General features: G+C 47.3%; 1 protein-coding gene across 1 annotated transcript; it reads right to left on the minus strand.

Moving 5' to 3' along the window:
- Positions 1-250: 250 nt before the first annotated feature.
- On the minus strand, positions 251-15,234 carry LOC114252993 (organic cation transporter protein). The gene is made up of 8 exons (XM_028187723.2): positions 14,812-15,234; positions 6,992-7,214; positions 6,506-6,606; positions 6,059-6,213; positions 4,057-4,423; positions 3,585-3,844; positions 1,435-1,616; positions 251-721 (listed from the first exon to the last, which is right to left on the minus strand). The coding sequence occupies exons 1-8, from the start codon at positions 14,952-14,954 to the stop codon at positions 560-562; spliced, it is 1,593 nt and encodes a 530-aa protein (XP_028043524.2). The 5' UTR covers positions 14,955-15,234; the 3' UTR covers positions 251-559.
- Positions 15,235-20,208: the final 4,974 nt, after the last annotated feature.

Genomic DNA, 20,208 nt, shown 5'->3' on the forward strand with positions numbered 1-20,208 from the left:
GTATTAAGCGGTAGGCAGCGGCTTGGCTCTGCTCCTGGCGTTGCTGAAGTCCATGGGCGACGGTAACCACTCACCATCAGGTGGGCCGTATGCTCGTCTACCTACAAGGGCAATAAAAATAAAACTCAGCCGACGTACCTTCGTGCCCGAGACCCCAGTGGAGGTCCAGGTTAGAGAATGGATGAGCTGAAAGTTTACAGTCCGTTCGTAGGAGTAGGTACTTATTCCCTAAAACGTAAGAGTAAAAGGATTCCGGATGAAAATTGTATAATGAATTAATAGTGTTCTACCCTTCGTACAGAAACGCATTACTGTTTCACGCCAAAAATACACAAGCTTTTGGCAAGTGGCGGGTAGCCATCATACAACGCAAGATATTTGACAGATTTCTGAATCTCACTAATGACATTTTTAAAATAAGCTTGCATATATACAAGTTCCGAACCGGACCGTCGGTCTACCGAGCGATATCACCCGCTCGGTGGAAGATCTTCACTTCGTCGTAATCCCCAAAGTAACTAGAGTTTCATACAAAATGGTATGTAAGGAGTACATGTATTTAAGCTTCATTAATGTGCACCGGTGGCGGAGACTCTTCCAGGTCTGCGAAGGAATCGGGCAGCGTCTGGTGCAGCGTGTCGGGGACCAGGAAGGTGAGCGCCGCGCTCAGCAGGGGCAGGGAACCGAACAATACGGTCGGCAGCCACGCCCTGTACTCCGCCTGATCGAAAGTTTAGAGCAAACACGCTACATGAATAATAAATATATTCGGTCTGCGATTCGAAAATGGTATTTTTCCTAAGCACTTTCAATAAATTGTTTAGGAAAAATACGATTTTCGAATTTTAGATCTATTTGTTTGTGCAATTCCATTTCGAGAATTTCATTAGAGATTTTAAGAATCTTAATTGTAACATATATTATATGTATACCGTTAAAAGTGTATATAATACACCAGAACTTCAAGTAAATGTATAAGGGACTATATATTTTTTATGATTGAGGGATTGCCGCTTGTCCGGAGCCCTTTCTAGTATCACAAGGACAGATGGGCGAGCAAAGGCTCAGCCGGGAGGAAGGGGTGGGATTTGCTAACAACTGCTGAACGCCTCCAAGGGAGACCTAACAGCTCGAAAGTAGCGGCTTCGCGGATGAATCTACTACCGGATCGAAATCGTGACCCGCTGAGAAAATCTGGCGAGAAACTCAACGGGCTGACGCTTAGGTTAGGCTGCACCTCGAATTCGGCAGAGCTCGACGAGTACGGTTACCGGGCTCCCTACTCCTAATGCTAGAGCTGAAGGCGTCTAATGTAGGGGTTATTGGATCTGATAGATCCGTAAGGATGTGTCTAGGGCGTCGACGGTAATTGACTCCTGCGTGATCAGGATTCGGGGAGCAGTCAGCGGCGGCAAGAAGGGAGTATAATAATACCAGCAAAGACGTGAGCGGCGCGAGTATGGCGCCGACGCGGCCCACGGCGGAGCAGGCGGCCAGCAGGCGGTGCCGCGCGCGCGTGGGGAACAGCTCCGCCGTGTACACGTACAGCGCGTTCAGCGACATCGTCACGCCCACCTTGCCAGACAGGTACAGAGCCGTGCCCCAACCTGTGCTCGCTGCAACATACTAACTATTGATCGCAAAACGTTCACTTGCTTCCGTCTTCAGGTCACGATGTGGCCCGGTCTGAAACATTGCACCTGATAAGACGTCCTACCACCGGCACACTGAGGTCACTTCAACAGATTTAACACCGACCTTTTATTCATACTGTTTAAAGAGCCGCTATGCCAATAAAGGGTAATTCGTAACTAATACCAAACCAACTATGTGTGTGTGTGTTTGTGTTGTAGTGACTGAAATTATTGGGCGACTTTAATGTAATACTTTTCATTCATGAAATCAAGTACCAAAAGCTAAGTGTGTAAATAATTATAAATGCTGATGTTTTTAATGCACACAGAATTGTCTAGATGTGAATTAAATAAATTGTAAGTATCTAGTGGTGATAGTAAAGTCTATTAATCTAATTTATAATTTAGCACAGTGGTGGCTGCGTTAAGTTCAGATACTTTTTTAAAATTTACGTAGATAAACAGGAGTCGTGGAAGCAAAATTTATCTCATACGAGTAGTATACGGATATACCGCTACGGCTCGCGGAATATACCTAGTCAGGTCATAAATTCTGTCACATGTTTAATGTAAAATAATTGAAACAAGTTTATTCATTATGTAACCATTCATATACCAAAATGAACTTAACAAAACATAGATTCTTACGACACTAAAGTTTATTCAAAATGACCTCCGTGATTTTGAATACAGGCCTTCAATCTGCGCGGTCAGTTGTCTATCGCAGCACGAACGAGGTCCATGTCAATATCGGCGGCTGCCTTAATCAAGGATGTCTTGAGTGACTCCAAATTGGGATGAGGCTTTGAGCACGCCTTTTCCTCCAAGTGTTGCCATATCTTGTAATCTAACGCATTCAAATCTGGACTGGAGGAGGGCCAGTCTTCGTGCCGGATGAAGTCGATTTCACGCGCCGCCAGCCAGTCTTGTGTGCTCTTCGCTATATGAGCTGGCGCCGAATCTTGTTGGAATACCCAGTGCCTGTTATTGAACATGGTATAAGAAACAGGTTCCACAAGGTTCGTCAGGACTGTATTTTGATACACAACTGCATTCGTTTTTACACCTTTCTCACAAAAATGTACCTCTGTTAAGCCCCAATAAGAAACTCCCAACCATACCATGAGCGAGGATGGAAAATAACCTCGTTGGACACGCGGAATACGGTTGCTCGCTTCTTCACTACTGTGGGCGTACACCTTATCATTTTGTTTGTTGTAGCTCTCTTCTACGGTAAAAAATTTTTCATCCGAAAAAAGAATTTCCCGATATTTTTTTCACGCGTACCGCTTCAACAAAGCGCGGCATCTCTTCAGTCTCAGGTCCATTAGACGAGCATTCAAACGATGTCCTGTTTTTCTTCGATATGCCCGAAGCCCTAAGTCTTCATTTAACACCCTTTTCACCGTGGTTCTGCTTAACCCCATCTGAAGGGCCAACGGTTTCTGCTTATGTTTGGGATTTCTTTGAATTCGCGCCTTCACAGCTTTTATCACTACTGGAGTCCTAACAGACCGAGGGTGACCACTTCTTGACCTGTCATCTACACTAGAGTCTTCATTGTATCGTTTGATGGTACGATAAACGAATCTTTTGGTTATATTCAAATTTCTCAGTATGTTAAAAATTTGAATTGGCGCGTAACCGCAACGATGCAACGCAATAACTGCAACACAGTCTTCTTTAAGCGTCCACTCCATATTTAAAAATGAGTAAAATTCTAAAAGTATACATTTTTATTTTCATGAACAATTCGAGATTCGAATTCAATAAACTTTTTTGTGGCCAGCATTCTAAAAGAAAAGTTTTTACTGTGTGACAATACTTATGACCTGACTAGTTACTTAACCAGATGCAGACGATAACCGAGAACACGTCTATACTACCGAGTGCTCACATATTTGATCTGTTCCTGGCATTTACAAGGAGTGAGGGTAGTCAACTACTCACATTGAGGCAAGCACGGTAAAGTAATGAGCGACACGGCGGTGAGCAGCAGGGCGGCCGTGAGCAGCGGGCGGCGCCCCACGCGGTCCAGCAGCAGGGTGTTGAGCGCCAGCGCGGGGAGCTCCGCGCCCGCCACCAGCGCGTAGTTCACGTGCGCAGACCCCGCCAGCGCGTGCGCGCGCACCGCCAGCCCGTAGAAGACGAACACGCACGACAACCACCACACGCAGCACACGAACAGCCGACGACGTAGGACTTCATACCTGCTCAACATTTACTTGTTAACGAAGACGATCGTTACGTTTGGTTGGTCGGTCTTCTCAGCTTCATCCTTTGTTTTACACCAAACCAAGATAATAATAGATTAAAAAGCAAAACATGGGACCACATTGATTTTTAAAAATAAAATTTCACATAAATTCCGTGATTAAGAACTAAGCCCCAAATGATATCCTAAAGTAAACAAACAACTCACTTGATCAAAGCACGCAGCAGACTTTCGTCCTGAAGGACCCCACTGTTCCCTATGGCTTCCTGCTCATTCATCACAGTCTTTTCTAAGCCTGCTTTCGGAATCGTCATCCGGTTACAGTTCAGAGCACTTCTGATAGTGGCCACAGCTTCGGAGACTCTCCCTCTAGTGATCAGCCATCGGACGCTCTCAGGTAGCACCCAAGGATATAAGAGAAATAAAAATGACGGTGGATATGCTATTCTGGCCCAGAGTCTCCAGTGGCCAGTCAAGTAGTCCAAGAGTGATAAAAAAGCAGCTCCAAGGGACAGCGGGATGCCGAGCACGAAGCTGGCCAGGACCCTGTGCTCGACTCCGAGCCATTCGATCACTGGAAGACATTAACAATTAATCGTCTGGGACAACGCGACTGTAGTATTCGAAATCGTACAGGATTCGGCAATCTATATAATAATATATAAAAATGAATTGCTGTTCGTTAGTCTCGCTAAAACTCGAACGTAACGAAACGGCTGGACCGATTTGCCTAATTTTGGTCTTGAATTATTCGTGGAAGTCCAGGGAAGGTTTAAAAGGTTAGATAAATATGAAAATGATCGGAATTAAATAAAAATAACAATTTTGTTTTTCCTTTGATGTGTCCCCCGTCGGACGGATTCCTTTTGCTTGTTTTAAGTTTATTTTATACAAAGGCTTAGGTTTAGGCACTACGAAGTCTGCCGGGTCAGCAAGTAATAAAATAAAAACTATTTTTAGTTATAAACTATTTTTAGCTGTAACTATGTCTACGAGTTGGGAAGACTGAAGGAAATATTAAATAGAAATAAATCATTTAATTATTGTTATGTTGTTGGCTATTGAAGTTTTGTCGTAATATGATTTACAAGTGACGACAGCTGCTCGGACCTGACGCGCTGCTCCGGTAGCTACGACACCACATCTAAGTGGTCCTCTATTTCATTCATTATATTTAAAAGCTTCCAAAATTGATCACAATTTTCACGATGTTCACCGATTGCTCACCATCAACGAAGGCAGCAATAGGTAGAAGTATTCCTGACATTGCCAATGTGCGAGTGCGATGATGGCCACTAACGATGCCCATATCCAGAGCCCTACGACCTGCTTTTTCTTCTAATAACGCCCGCATATTAAGTTCAAACATCGAAGTACCCGATAAAAGCAGTAACTACACTAACGACGATGATGCTTCCTGTGCAGACTTTATTCGTACCTGTGTAGAAGTGCACACTGGTACAGGCGGCTTATTGTGACTACACTCTGACTGCCTCTCCAGATTCTCTAACTCACAACTAAACCGAAAGTATGTACTTATAGCTTCATTAAATTAACTAGTGTTCGCCCAATGATCGGAATTCTACCAGTGTCACTGACACCTAAAAATTTAGATTCATTACCTTTTCCCAATTATTATTTTTTATTGCTTAGATTGGTGGACGAGCTCACAGCCCACCTGGTGTTAAGTGGTTACTGGAGCCCATAGACATCTACAACGTAAAATGCGTCACCCACCTTGAGATATAAGTTCTAAGGTTTTAGTGTAGTTACAACGGCTGCCCCACCCTTCAAGCCGAAACGCATTACTGCTTCACGGCAGAAATAAGCATGGCGGTGGTACCCACCCGCGCGGACTCACAAGAGGTCCTACCACCAGTAAAATTTATTTTCCAGCGACACCTATTTCTAGATACATCACATTATACCTATGTATAAAGCTTCTACTTACATCTCCCCACGTTTGCGTTATCAGTATCTGAGTAGCTCATCAGAACATTAGTTCAGGTCAACTATTAATAAATTCCACTCTAGCCGATGTACAATAAATCGTGGTAAACAGGAAAATGTTACTTCTCTTTTTGTTAAGTCTATACCTAATGATAATTGAAATTATCATGTTGTACTTTGATATGATGTTGATTACATTGGTACATTCTATTAGCGAAGTCAAGCCGTATGTGTAGCTGTTGTGTTAAACCAAACGTACTCAAGACGAAGGCCGACGGGTAGACGCTCGCTCCGAAGGCAGTCTCCAGCATCTCGGCTGTCACATACATGTAGTAGGACCCGACGAAAGACTTGCAGAGGCCGAACACTCCTGCGCCGCAGCTGCTCACAATCAGGGCGCTCCGACGACCCCATCTACGCGCCATGAGGTAACATAAGAGCTACGCAACGACTTTGTTTCCAATATTTTTTACGTTAGGGAATCCAATTTACGGCTACCCATTCAGTCGATGGGGATCAGGCTGGATTATGTCGGATTTTATACAGTGACTGGCGAAGCATGGTTTGTTTTTACGGATTGTGTCTGTGTGTTACGGACGTGTGGGCGTTACGGACCATTTGCAGTGCACCACATAGTGCAGTGGTTCCACTGAAGTCTTATACTTAAATGTCGTCAAAGTAATGTTTATGAACACAGAATACTTACCTATCCGATATGAAGCCTATGATGGGCAGAGAGATGAGCATTCCCACACAGTGAATGGTGCCGACTAATGACCGCATCCACTCCTTGCAGGCCAGGTCGAACTGAAATATCCAATACCCGAATATAATGGCTAAGCTCGCCGAATGGTCGATGAAACGGGAAAAGCAGTTAGGTATTTCTGCCGTGAAGCAATAATGCGTTTCGGTTTGAAGGGTGGGGCAGCAGTTGTAATATAAAAACTGAGACCTTAGAACTCATATCTCAAGATAGGTGGCGGCGTTTACGTTGTAGATGTCTGTGGGCTCCGGTAACCACTTAATACCAGATGCATATAAGCTATAAAAAAAGCTTAGATCAGACAGCGGCACCGATTCGCGCTGACTCATATCACAAATACTTGTGAGAGGAATACAGTAAAGAAGTAGAGAAGTCTGGAGTGTAGGGTAGGAAGTGTTGGGGTTACACTAAATGGTAGCGATCAATCACCTCTACAACAATACTACTTGACGCCCGATACACGAAGTTCTCGCAGACTTCTGAAGTGCTGTTGTCGAAAGCGTCAGCTTTACAAGCCCCATCCAAGTGCTTCGGGCTCCATCTTCTGCAAGGATCATTGGGAACCAGAGCCCATTTTGTCCAAGGTTGAGACCAGGTATCTGCCGTCACCGAGACCTTGCTCGAAGAGCCTTCACATTCTGGGACACGACACCTAGAAACACCACGGTTATTAATTGGTTTTGCCATAGCGGGACGAGAATGGCAATATATTCATGCATTTAGAAAAGTGAAGCTGAAGTGCGAGACGAATTCACGTGCAGAAGCTTTCATATGGTTTGGTTTTCGTTTTTTTTTCCGCTTAGATAGGTGATCAAGCTAACAGTCCACCTGTTAGCGGAACCCGAAATCACAATGTGAACGCCACCACCCACCTCCAGACATGAGGAGGATATCTATTGTCTAAAGTAGCGGCTACCCCACAGCCAAGCTAGCCTCAAATTGGAATGCATAGTAGAATAGAGTATATGTTTTATGAGTTTAGAGTACAGGTCGGGCACTAGTTGGAAAACGGACTAACGAACAGCAATTCATTATTATATAGATAGATTTAAATAGGAACGAAATTGAAACATGTGAAACCAGAACACATATTGATCCATTTTTCAAGGATAATTTTCAAGAAAAAAGTTAAACACAATGAACTTTTTATTTAATTATTTATCTGAGACACAAAGCCAATTCGCATTAATTTTTTCGTTTGAATACGCACTCAACAGTATTTCCCGTTGAACAAAGCTGCAAAACTGAACGTTATTTCGAAACAAAAAAACTTAAATAAAACTTAAATTAGAAGTAAATTCAAACATTTTTTCTTTGAACTTGATGATTGATGTTTTTATTCAGCAGTTGACGTATTCAATAGTTCGGTTTTTGTAGTGAGCTTGTTCGTGCAATGTTCAATTATTGTTGTCGCTTTTTCACCATATCGATTTCGGCCATGACTGGGGTGGAATAAAAACCTCATTACTTTCTTAAAAAAGGATTATATACCAGCCTGGCTTTAATTTAATAGATGTTTGTAAATCTTCACATAGTAATTCCAGAGGTTTCCAAGGGTTGTATATCATAACGTTGTTTATAATATATTTCATAAGTCGTCGTGGCCTAACAGATAAGACGTCCGATGCATTCGTGTTGAGCGATGCACCGGTGTTTGAATCTCAGGCGGGTACCAATTTTTCTAATGAAATACGTACTCAACAAATGTTCACGATTGACTTCCACGGTGAAGGAATAACATCGTATAATAAAAATCAAACCCGCAAAATTATAATTTGCGTAATCACTGGTGGTAGGACCTCTTGTGAGTTCGCACGGGTGGGTGCCACCACCCTGCCTATTTCTGCCGTGAAGCAGTAATGCGTTTCGGTTTGAAGGGTGGAGCAGACGTTGTAACTATACTTGAGACCTTAGAACTTATATCTCGAGGTGGGTGGCGCATTTACATCGTAAATGTCTATGGGCTGCAGTAACCACTTAACACCAGGTGGGCTGCGAGCTCGTCCACCCATCTAGCAATAAAAAAAAAACTAGCGGACCCGACAAACGTTGTCCTGCGACTTTTTAACCAATGTTAATTTTAAATCCCCAGCGCAGCGGGCGAGTACGGCTAGTATATATATATATATAAATGTATCTAATTTATGCTCGCTTCTACTGTATTCATTATACGAAACTTCGTGGTCACGGACCACTGAGATGTTGTTCCGTATGATTACTGTTTATCACTTTTTTTGTTGTTGTTTTGATGGGTGGACGAGCTCACAGCCCACCTGGTGTTAAGTGGTAACTGGAGCACATAGACATCTACAACGTAAATGCGCCACCCACCTCGAGAAATAAGTTCTAAGATCCCAGTATAGTTTTACAACAGCAGCCCTACCCTTCAGACCGAAACGCATTACTGCTTCACGGTAGAAATAGGCAGGGTGGTGGTACCTACCCGCGCGTACTCACAAGAGGTCCTACCACCAGTAATTTCATCACTCGATTTTTGTGTTATTACACTAGACGGATGGATTCACTCTCAGCCCGCCTGGTAATCTCTTGTCCTGGAAGCCACAGCCCGTAGACAAACAACTAATGTGTGAAATTAAATGTCTCAGTTTATGTGAAATCTTTGTATTGGCTTTATAGATAGATGGTCATATTTATTGCATAGCTGTTTGTTTCATGGCATAAATAGGCAGGATAGTTGGGAACGGCGCGGCGCGGCGGCGCGGCGAGGGCCCACAACATTTATTACACAGCGAGACAAACAAAGTTACAACACATTTGATGTTAAACAATTGAGAAATACTCGTAAACATCATGACATTGTGAGTGACAAAATCTACAGACACATTTTAGCTGGGTTGTGTTGTGACAGTGAGGCTGGGCCGCACTAAGGTCCTCCGCGGGGGTCGTGACGTCATCGCGCGAGCACGCCGCAGTCCGCCGCACGCGCCGCGGTCACTGTCGTCGCCGGTTCTATTGCACAGGTGCAACTAAACTACGTCAACTTGAGAAAAGGTTAATACGTTTAAATATTAACACATTATTATTCAAGTATAAACATGTAAAAAATATGTCTAATTTGTGATGACGTAATTATAGTCCGTATTGTTAGCGTCGCGTCGGTACGGTTGTTTGTCTCATCGCTACGGTCAAATTGCAAAAGAATCTTTACACCAAGTTTTTTTACACATTTTGGTGTAGGAAGCTGTGCCACCACTACTGTGCTCTACTGTGCTGTGGACCACGCTATGTTCCAATTCAAGTACCAATTATTCTGAATCGTTAAGTGGAACGTAAAGATTTGCGTTAACGGACGACGCGACGCCCACGAGGAAGGATCGATGGATACAAATGGACTTTAGAACAGAGCAGCGATAGCAACTGCTTATAATTTCACAACTAGCTATTACTGAATTGATATTATTGAGGATTTCATCAGTATAGTGAACATTACAAAAGATGTGGCTTGTGTATGTACTTCTTGTAGGTACTTGTGTCGTCTATGTACTGCCTACGCAACGATGTTGACTGCCTAGATCTGCAGACACCGAGGCGCTGAGGACAATACAATGTGCAGAGCCGTCACTAGTTTCCAAAGATACCGCGCCATCTCTTTCGAAGCTGCGCTCTCGCCGGGCCGCCTCCCTGGAGGCTGGAGACGGAGGCGCTCGACGTCGATTGTGTTGTAGCGATGTGACTTACGCGACACTGGGGGGCCCTTCCCAGCGAAGGAGCGATTAGAGCTCGGGGACTCCAATCTCAGCGGTCCGTACTGAAGACGTGGAAGATGCCACATATTCGATTATTTCTGTTCGATCACAAATCTCACACATGTGAAGGCGCGGGGCACATCCAGTTTTGACTAAATCTTTTGATGTAATTAATCTTACTGGTTTTAAGCATTTTAAAGGTTTACTGTTAGGCGCCTCTCAACAAATATATAAGTTTTCCGTATTTTTCAAAGATAGCGTACGTAATATCTATAATGCGGGACTTACATTACGAAATTAGTGTCATGCATGTTGAGCTCAGTTTCACGAAAGTAGTTTCGATATATGCGAAAGTAATTTCGTTAAAAAATTAGTGTCGCGAAATCCACAGTATCGCAGTAACCATGGCGCCTTCAGCATCAAAGCTATAATTTGCTATATTCAATGTAGGTAAAGAAATATATAATATATATAAATATATACCTATAAACTTAAAAAAAGACTATCAAGAAAAGAAAAAAGTTGGTAGATTCGAGGATGGTCAACAAGGTGCAATGAAGTTAGTCTCTGAATTAGCAGATGAAGATCCTGAGAGTTATGAAAACTATTTTCGAATGAGTGAAGATAATTTTGATTTTTTACTGTAGGTGTTTCGGGTCCCAGAGACCCTTGTCGCTGATATTCATTAATAAGATCTATATTTTTTTCTGTACTCCATCGTTGGTTTGCTATTTTCAACGCTCGAAGCCCGTCCGAACTAACAATACACACGTCCGCACAGCGCAGGCGCTTTCGCGACATTAGTTTCACGTCGCGTCTACACTATGAAATTAGTTGCATGACACTAATTTCACCAAAAAATCGCGCAGGGCACGAAACTAATTTGCATGCATGAAATTAATGCATGCATTACGAAAATATTAAATTACACGTGAAACTGTTCGTAAAACTAATGTCACGAAACTAATTTCACGCCACTAATTTCGTAATGTAAATTCGCCTTAACTAAACAAATAATGAGCATTATGTGAGTTTGCGTAAAACATGTTTAGCGTGTTACATACACGGAGTCCAACCGCGGCAGAGAGTCTGTTGCGAACCAGCAGCTACGACCCTCGCACCGCAGGCTGCCGGAAACATGACAGAACATTTAACCCATTCTACCGCACTCCTAGGAGAGAGAATAACCTTTCAAACAGACACGTCAGGGAATATGCCAGTCAGATTATACATTTCCAACATAATACACTTTGAAAATTATGATAACATAAATTCAATTTGACGTTGTGATTATACAACATAGAGGGTGCCGTCGACTCGTGTAGCCGTGTGTGAGCCGGGGTTATCGGCGACACAGTTTAAAGACCTTTGAGTTTTTTTTGCGGATGATAAGTTCCGTAACAGCTTACCGCGATAGTTCTAATCATTTTATAGTAATGTTCGTACAAAGTTTTTATAAATATTGTATTTGCGTTGCGACCGTTCGAAGGCCCGCAGTTGAAAAAAAACATTCGACTCGTGGGAACACACGATGAATTGAAAACTATAAACACGAGATCTCACTTTGACTTGTTATCTACAACATTAATCTATTTCTTTTATTTATTACTTATGTGTACACCTGATATTAAGTGGTTACAGGAGCTCATAGACATCTATCTACACCGCCATCCACCTTGAGATATGAGTTCTAAGGTCTCAGTGTAGTTATAACGGCAACCCGACCCTTCAAACCGAAATGCATTACTGCTTCACGGTAGAAATAGGCAGGGTGGTGGTACATACCCGTGCGGAGTCACGCGTGGTGTACCTACCACCAGTAAAGTTTAATGCTTAGTCTCGCGCCTCACATATTGACATTAACTTCTCGATGTGCCGTCTTCGCAGCGTGTGAGGACCGCCTTATCGTGCACGTGTTAGCAAGCGTTAACCGTATTCAATATGAAGTTAGGGTATCCATACAAGATCACCAGGAGGACGGGACGGCGCGTCGGCGGCTGCGGACTGCGATGCGGTCCGCATTTTCGTCGTCGTTGTCGTCGCCGAACATACTGTTGAAGAGCAACCCGGTCGGCGGTGTATCGCGTTCCGACCCGGCAGGCTGGTTCTGGCCCAGCGGGGTATCCCGGAACACCAGTGGCACCGCCCGGGCGGCCTGGTAGGGCCGCCGTACCGCGGAGACTGACGTCGTTGGTCGTCGACTATCGCCTCGACGACCCGTCGGTCGGGCGTCCTCGGGGTGGCGCCGCGTGTCTGGTTGTAGTGTTGACCGCGGAAACCCCCCACTCTGAACGGGTTCTGACCCCGGACGGAGATCAGACGTCGGGTGTAAGAGTGCAGGGGAGTCGTTTAGTGGGTGGGCCCTAAAATCCTTGGGCCCGCGATCTGATCTCAACACCTACAGATCGTTGAGTCTCACATACCCCGCGCGCCCCCTAGGCGCGGGGACCTCGTAGGAGGTTCGGCCCCAGGCCCGAAAAAAAAAAAAAAAAAAAACCATACAAGATGGCGGCCTGGTAGGGCCGCCGTACCGCGGAGACCGACGTCGTTGGTCGTCGACTATCGCCTCGACGACCCGTCGGTCGGGCGTCCTCGGGGTGGCGCCGCGTGTCAGCTTGTAGCGTTGACCGCGGGAACCCCCCTACTCTGAACGGGTTCTGACCCCGGACGGAGATCGGACGTCGGGTGTAAGAGTGCAGGGGAGTCGTTTAGTGGGTGGGCCCTAAAATCCTTGGGCCCGCGATCTGCTCTCAACACCTGCAGATCGTTGAGTCTCACATACCCCGCGCGCCCCCTAGGCGCGGGGACCTCGTAGGAGGTTCGGCCGCGGCCCGAAAAAAAAAAAATCCATACAAGATGACTGGCACCAATGTACAGAGCTTGTTCACAACTGCAGACTTGGTCTCTACTCGGTCAACCTTGATATCCGCAAAATTCTCCTTAACTCACCCGAGGTGTGTTTCTCTTAGTCTGTGCTTTGTATGAGAGCTGAGAGCCCACAGTTGCAGACCAGTATACAGAGAGAGTCCAGCAGGGCCGTGGGAGGGCCACGTCATTCACGTTGTGGTCCCAATTCCCATAAGGACAATGAATGCCACAGCAATAATTTTACGTCCCTATCTATCTCTTGAACATTCAGGCACTAGGACTCTCTCGTCGCATACATTCATGTACTTGACCGCAAACAGTTATCTTATATTACTTGTGCCGGTACAGTTCACTGGGGGCAGGGCCTCTTGTGAGTCCGCACGGGTAGGTACCACCACCCTGCGTATGTCTACTACGAGGCAGTAACGCATTTCAGATTCAAGAGTGAGGCTGCCGCTACAACTAGACAATTGAAACATAGTCCTCAAGTCTTAAGATGGTCGCGAAATTCACGTAATGGTGTTTGTTTGCTCCGGTCGCCAGTTAACAGTAGGGGGCCGCGAGCTCGTTCATCTATCCAAGGAAATAAATATTATATATGTGAGGCCTTCTATTCAGGTTGGGCCAGTGAGTGACACAGTTGATGACTTCACACAAAATTGATTTTTATTACGTCTTTCATATTTTATGTAACTAAAATTTATACGTCTTACGTCTTCAGAGTTCCACCGCGTCTGTCTGCCGTCGCGTTCGGTAACTACCTTCCTCTTACTTAAAAAATAAAACTGTGTGTCCAACATACATTCGCCGTCTTTCTTACACGACACTTCACAACTTCTCCTATCTCTCTCACTCAGTCATGCTCCATAACTGGCATTCATCCATACCGTTCTGTTCCTACATATATTATTTTTAGCAAGAAATTAATACTTATTCAAAGGTAAATTAGCTATAAAATATTTTTCCAACAACAGAAGTGGCATTGTAAAACACAGACGTCACAAAGTCATTAACAATTTAAATGCATTGCTAATAGATTGTGACGAGACCGTTCGTAAACACACATCGCTTTGTGATTAAGCACAGACGCGGGTCGCGCACTCCGCCCCGGTGACTTTAGGTTGTTACCAGAGCCGGAGATCAGAGACCAGATCGAAGTCTGGAATGTCTTCAGCGATGCGTGATTCCTTCCGCCAGAACGGTGACGGCGGCGGATCACCCGCGGCCTACTATTAAATCCTTATCGTGAACATTCAGAGTATTGTCTTTGAGAAGAAGTCTAACAGCTTAGACATTTAATGTCTTGTTTTGGCTCTGTTTCCAACACACGTAACACAATGTGGAACTTTTCTACTGATGGGCAGGTGTGGTTGGCGGACAGAGTTTGTCGCTTCGAATATATTTTGTCAAATACCCCCGTTAGGCTACTACCGATTAGGTTGGGGAACAAAACATTATTTATGTATATGTGTGTTCACGGCTGCTTACAGTTGGTACCTTCATGACAACACCGTAATTCTTTTTCAGACAGATGAATCTAACAGAGTGTAACAACTTCATTATGTCTATTGTATCTAAATGTAATTATGATTTATAAAGGAACTAGAAATAAATTTGTGATTTAGCCGTAAAAGTATTGTAAACTTCACTGATAGGGTTTTTATTAAAACGCACCTGTACTCAGTAGGGCCCGCCAGGAACACGTAGTTCGTTCCGTAGGCGCCGGTGAGGAACACGGGCAGCGCCAGCAGGAGGGCCAGCCTCACTTGCCATCGGCCCCAGCCCGAGCACCATTCCTCTTTCACTTCACTTGCCATCACCACACTTTATTATAGAACAATAAATGTCAACGGCGAGCTGGACGGAAACTCCACCCTATTCGAAACGTGGGATTTCATAAAAATTAAATAACCAACGAAAAATAAAAAGTAAGTTGAGTAGCAGTGCACGCAGTCCCGCTCCTAGACGACGCGCGACGCGACGCGGCGACGTCTCGTAACACGAACAACAAGTCTAACGCAGGGCGCGTCGCGTGCGGCGGACACGCGCTCTCAGAATGAACACAGATCATTAACATCATTCGTGTAGCCTAAAATTAAAAGGCGAAAACGGTTCGTCAACTACATATCATAATGTTCATAACAAAATAGACCTTACGCTCTCACAATAAGAACGTCAGACAAACGCGGAAATCCAATTTTTTGATTTATCCGTTTAACCCAGTCTGAAGTCGTCGTGGCCTAACGGATAAGACGTCCGATGCATTCGTGTTGAAGCGATGCACCGGTGTTCGAATCCCGCAGGCGGGTACCAATTTTTCTAATGAAATACGTACTCAACAAATGTTCACGATTGACTTCCACGGTGAAGGAATAACATCGTGTAATAAAAATGAAACCCGCAAAATTATAATTTGCGTAATTACTGGTGGTAGGATCTCTTATGAGTCCGCACGGGTAGGTACCACCGCCCCGCCTATTTCTGCCGTGAAGCAGTAATGCGTTTCGGTTTGAAGGGTGGGGCAGCCGTTGTGACTATACTGAGACCTTAGAACTATATCTCAAGGTGTGTGGCGCATTTACGTTGTAGATGTCTATGGGCTCCAGTAACCACTTAACATCAGGTGGGCTGTGAGCTCGTCCACACATCTAAGCAATAAAAAAAAAAAAAAAAAGTTTAATTTCTTTTCTAAATGTATGTGCTATACTGCCGTGGGAGAGCTTACTAAGTTCCTTAGCTTAAAAGTCGTCGTGGCCTAAAGGATAAGACGTCCGGTGTATTCGTGTTGAAGCGATGCACCGGTGTTCGAATCCCGCAGGCGGGTACCAATTTTTCTAATGAAATATGTACTCAACAAATGTTCACGATTGACTTCCACGGTGAAGGAATAACATCGTGTAATAAAAATCAAACCCGCAAAATTATAATTTGCGTAATTACTGGTGGTAGGACCTCTTGTGAGTTCGCGCGGATAGGTACCACCGCCCTGCTTATTTCTGCCGTGAAGCAGTAATGCGTTTCGGTTTGAAGGGTGGGGTAGCCGTTGTAACTATACTGAGATTTTAGAACTTGTATCTCAAGGTGGGTGGCGCGTCTACGTTGTAGATGTCTATGGGCTCCAGTAACCACTTAACATCAGGTGGGCTGTGAGCTCGTCCACCCATCCACGCAATAAAAAAAAAAAAAAAAAAAAAAAAAAAAGTTCGTTGGCAGTACAGATGAGAGCTTACAAACAAATGAATCAAAATAGCGGCGCGCGCACACAGCTCGTGTGGAGAAGTGGTATGAGCTTTAAGGTGTTAATCAAGTGTGATCCTCCTGAGTGGCTGGTATTAGAGCCGCCCACTGTCACATCGTGCAGCACGCATTGCACGTGAATCCCTCTTCCTGCATTCGTTTAATTCTTCCCGCTTTTTACTATTGATTGGCCCTTCACATCCATCTGTCTACTTTTCAGTATAGAGTCGATTATAAAACAAAGCACGTGCATACAAATAACTGAGTTCATATGTCAAGTAATGAATTCCTAGTAGCCTCACCTGTACATAGCTGGGACATCCCCTGAATCGCGCTACAGTAATATATAAATGCTTGTACCTAATAGAGTACCTCCAAACGAACCAGTCGGTTCTACTCTTGTGCTTGAACTGGTAAGGAGCATTACACAAAATAGAATTCCTTAGAGCTTTGAGCATAAATATGGTCATTTTGTTTGTTAAAATGTTGCTCAATTGTAAAAATTTTCTATGACCTCCCTTTGCGTACCTACCGCTTCAGTAGTTGTTTCGATTTTACCACCCTATTCTCTTTTCAATTATCAGTTAAGAAATGACCAGTACGTCTCTTATAGGCTGCAAGTCCTAAGTCATCTTTTAAAATACGCAACATGCTTCTAGGTGCTATCTTCCCCACCCAACGTGGTCTCGCCTTGTCGCGGCGGTGGGGCTTAAGCGTGCACCCCGATACCGTGGAGCAGCGTTGTCTGCACAGGGGTGCCGCGAACAAAGAAGACTGCACACCGTGTTCCCGTTTCCCACCTTTGCTGGACAAAGGGTGCGTGAAGCGGGAGATGGCTCCCTTCTGGAGCCCTCTTGGATGCTAGGCCATGTCCCCGGCAGCTCTTTGGCTGCTAAAGGGGAAGGCCCTCCAGAGGAGGGTACCGGTACGCCGGCGTGGCCACACCGTGGTCAGACGTGTGGGTCTGTCAGTAATGGTAGACCCCACGTGGATGAGAAGTGAACCGGAGGGCACTCCATTCCGGTCGCTGGTTGCCATGTCCCCGGCTGCCTCTTGGCGGCTACAGGGGAAGGCCCCCCAAAGGGGGGTACCGGTCTACCGGCGTGGCTTCGAAGAAGCACACCGCAATCCCTACCGAGTAGGGGACGGGGGCTGCTGCCTAGCAGGGGCCGTGAGGATGCGAACCTCTATAAAAAATGCCCCAATCCCAAGTTTTTGACACCTGACGATGGGATGAATGGCTGGAGGGAGTCTAGTCCCAAGGGTTGTCCCATACCGTAATCCCCACTTGGTGGGGGGCGGGGGCCGCTGCCTAGTAGGGGCCGCGAGGATGCAAACCTCTATAAAAATGCCCTAATCCTAAGCCTGTGACGTGCCCGGTGATGGGATGAGTGGCTGGAGGGTGTCCAGTCGTGAGGGCCGTCCCAGGGGACCGACCCCTGGTTAAATAACAAAGGAACGAAATCAATGATGGCAGACTTAAAGAAAAAATTACCCCAGGAGGGTACCACTCTAGGTGGAGAATCCCTCCGTGCTTCCACCTCGGTGGGAGCATGCTGCCCCACGTATTCTGGGGGGGGCAAAGCATGCCACGATGAAGGGGGCTGTGCGACGGGCAGCGGAAAACCCGTCGAACCGAGGAGTGCCAGCGCTGGCTCGACGCGCTCTGCGCTCGTCAGCGACTGCGAGGCGGCTGGCCCGAAAGGGAAAGTTAGGCGGAAGAGAAAGTCGAGGGGAGTTTCTTCCCGCGAAGGGGAGGGGGGGCAAACGTCGTCCTCTGACACGGATGCCCCACCGGAGAAAGTGGTGGTAGTGGTGCCGCGGAGGAGATGCCGCCTCCTAAAGGGAGACCCGCCCGGGGGAAGGGAGCACCGTCACCGGCGCCGTCATCGGCGTCGATGTCGCCTCACTGGACGGGCGGACGACAGAAGAGGAGGAGGGCGGTCTTCAGAACCCTGCCTTGGTCATAGGCAGGGCCATGAAGACCGTCAAGTCGTATGCGGCGACCAGTACTAAAACCAAAGCCGCTGGCCGCAGGCTGCGAGAAGTGGTCTCGCGAGTCTCGAAGGTTCTGCCTTCGGTTGCTTCCGCCAATGACCAGGTGGTGCAGCTGATGGCGGAGAATTCGAGGCTCCGAGCACAGCTACAGGCACAGCAGCAGCCCGATGACAGGGTTGCTGCTACCAAGCGGGTAGCCGCGACGAGGTCGTCGCCCGCGTTGCCACGTGCCGCTGGGTCGCGGACTCCTCCGGCATCTGTGCCGACGGTATCGCCGCTGGTCTCCGGGGTCCCTCGGGGTCCCTGTCCCTCAGCGGCGGCTGGCGACCTGTGGCCTGTGCTGCCACCATCGCGCGCGGTACAGCGGCGTTCGCGTCTCCCGTCGCCGCGGTCTAGGGAGGCGACGGCCGTCGAGCGGCGGCAGGGATCCGCGGGGCCACGGATCTTGGGCCTGCCGGAACCGAATTGCTACAGCCTGGACGAGATTATCGATCGCACCGTCCAGGCTGTAATGGAAAGGCTGGGTGGCGGGCTGGCGGCTCTCGAGGCGAAGCGTGTTGACGCTGAGCGGCCTGCGTCTACACATGCCGCGGTGTCGGGTGCTGCGGTGACCCGCTCCACCCCGGCCTGGACGACTGCACCACTAAGGATGAGGTGGCGGCGGCTATTGCCGCCCGGGGCAACTGCGCCCTGGAGAATATAACTGTAGGCGAGCTGCGCCTCGGTTATACCGGGGCTGGCTCTGTTTGGGTGCGTTGCCCGGTAGAGGCGGCCACCTTCTTGGCTGCTCCTCCGCCCGGGAGACCGTCGGGGGAAACGGGCAGGTTGCGCGTGGGCTAGATAGCGGCCCGCGTGCGCCTTCTTGAACCACGCGCCTGGCGGTGCCTCAGATGCTTCAGCACTGGGCACTGCCTCACTAAATGCGTGAGTACGGTTGACCGCAGCGGATTGTGCTTTCGCTGTGGTCAGCCTGGACACAAGGCGGCCGTGTGCTCGGCTGCGCCGCATTGCTTATTATGTGCGGCGGCCGGGCGCAAGGCTGACCACCGGGCCGGGGGCAAGGCCTGCCCTCGGGCCAGCAAGAACACAGAAAGAAATCGGCGCCGCCAAGCTAAGCGGCGTCAAAAGAAGCGGTTGGCCGGGGGAGCACCGGCCGGCACTTTGTCCCCCGCTGAGGCGTTCGCGCCCGATAGCGGGGGCAATGGAGTAGGGGAGGGAGCGATGGATGTGGTCCATCCTTAATGGATCACACCTATCGCTTCCTGCATGGAAACTTGAACCACTCCGCTGGGGCTCAGGACATGTTGCTCCAGACCATGGCGGAGTGGTCAATTGACGTGGCTGTGGTCGCCGAGCCATACTTCGTTCCCCCAGCGGATGCCTGTTGGTTTGGGGACGTTGATGGCGTAGCGGCCATACATATCAGAAGATCCGCGATGGTCCCCCCCTGGCGGTGGTGACCAGGGGCCCCGGGATCGTCGCGGTACAGTTAGAAAATATCGTCGTGATCGGGGTGTACTTTTCTCCGAATCGGCCTACCGTCGAGTTTGAGCGGTTCCTGGACGGGCTAGAGGTGATCGCTCGTCACCTCGCTCCCCGTTCGGTGATACTGGCGGGGGACTTCAATGTGAAGTCTGTCGCTTGGGGTTCCCCATTCACGGACGCTCGTGGTAGGCTGCTGGAGGAGTGGGCGGTCGCGGTCGGTCTCTGTATCGTTAATAGGGGCTCAATCGCGACTTGCGTGCGGTGAACGGGCGAGTCTACTGTGGACTTGACGTTCGCGAGCTCGCCCGTCGCGCGGCGCATTCTCGGCTGGAGAGTGGTGGTGGGGGCGGA

Source organism: Bombyx mandarina, chromosome 23, assembly GCF_030267445.1.
Source record: "Bombyx mandarina strain Sakado chromosome 23, ASM3026744v2".
Classification (NCBI taxonomy): Eukaryota; Metazoa; Arthropoda; class Insecta; order Lepidoptera; family Bombycidae; genus Bombyx; species Bombyx mandarina.

Coding starts and splice junctions, on each gene's coding strand:
- LOC114252993 (XM_028187723.2), bottom strand. CDS start 14,954: ATGGCAAGTGAAGTGAAAGAGGAATGGTGCTCGGGCTGGGGCCGATGG. Junction 4,424..6,058: donor CCCGTCGGCCTTCGTCTTGA/GTACGTTTGGTT, acceptor AATGTCTTCCAG/TGATCGAATGGCTCGGAGTC. Junction 1,617..3,584: donor TTTACCGTGCTTGCCTCAAT/GTGAGTAGTTGA, acceptor AGTATGTTGCAG/CGAGCACAGGTTGGGGCACG.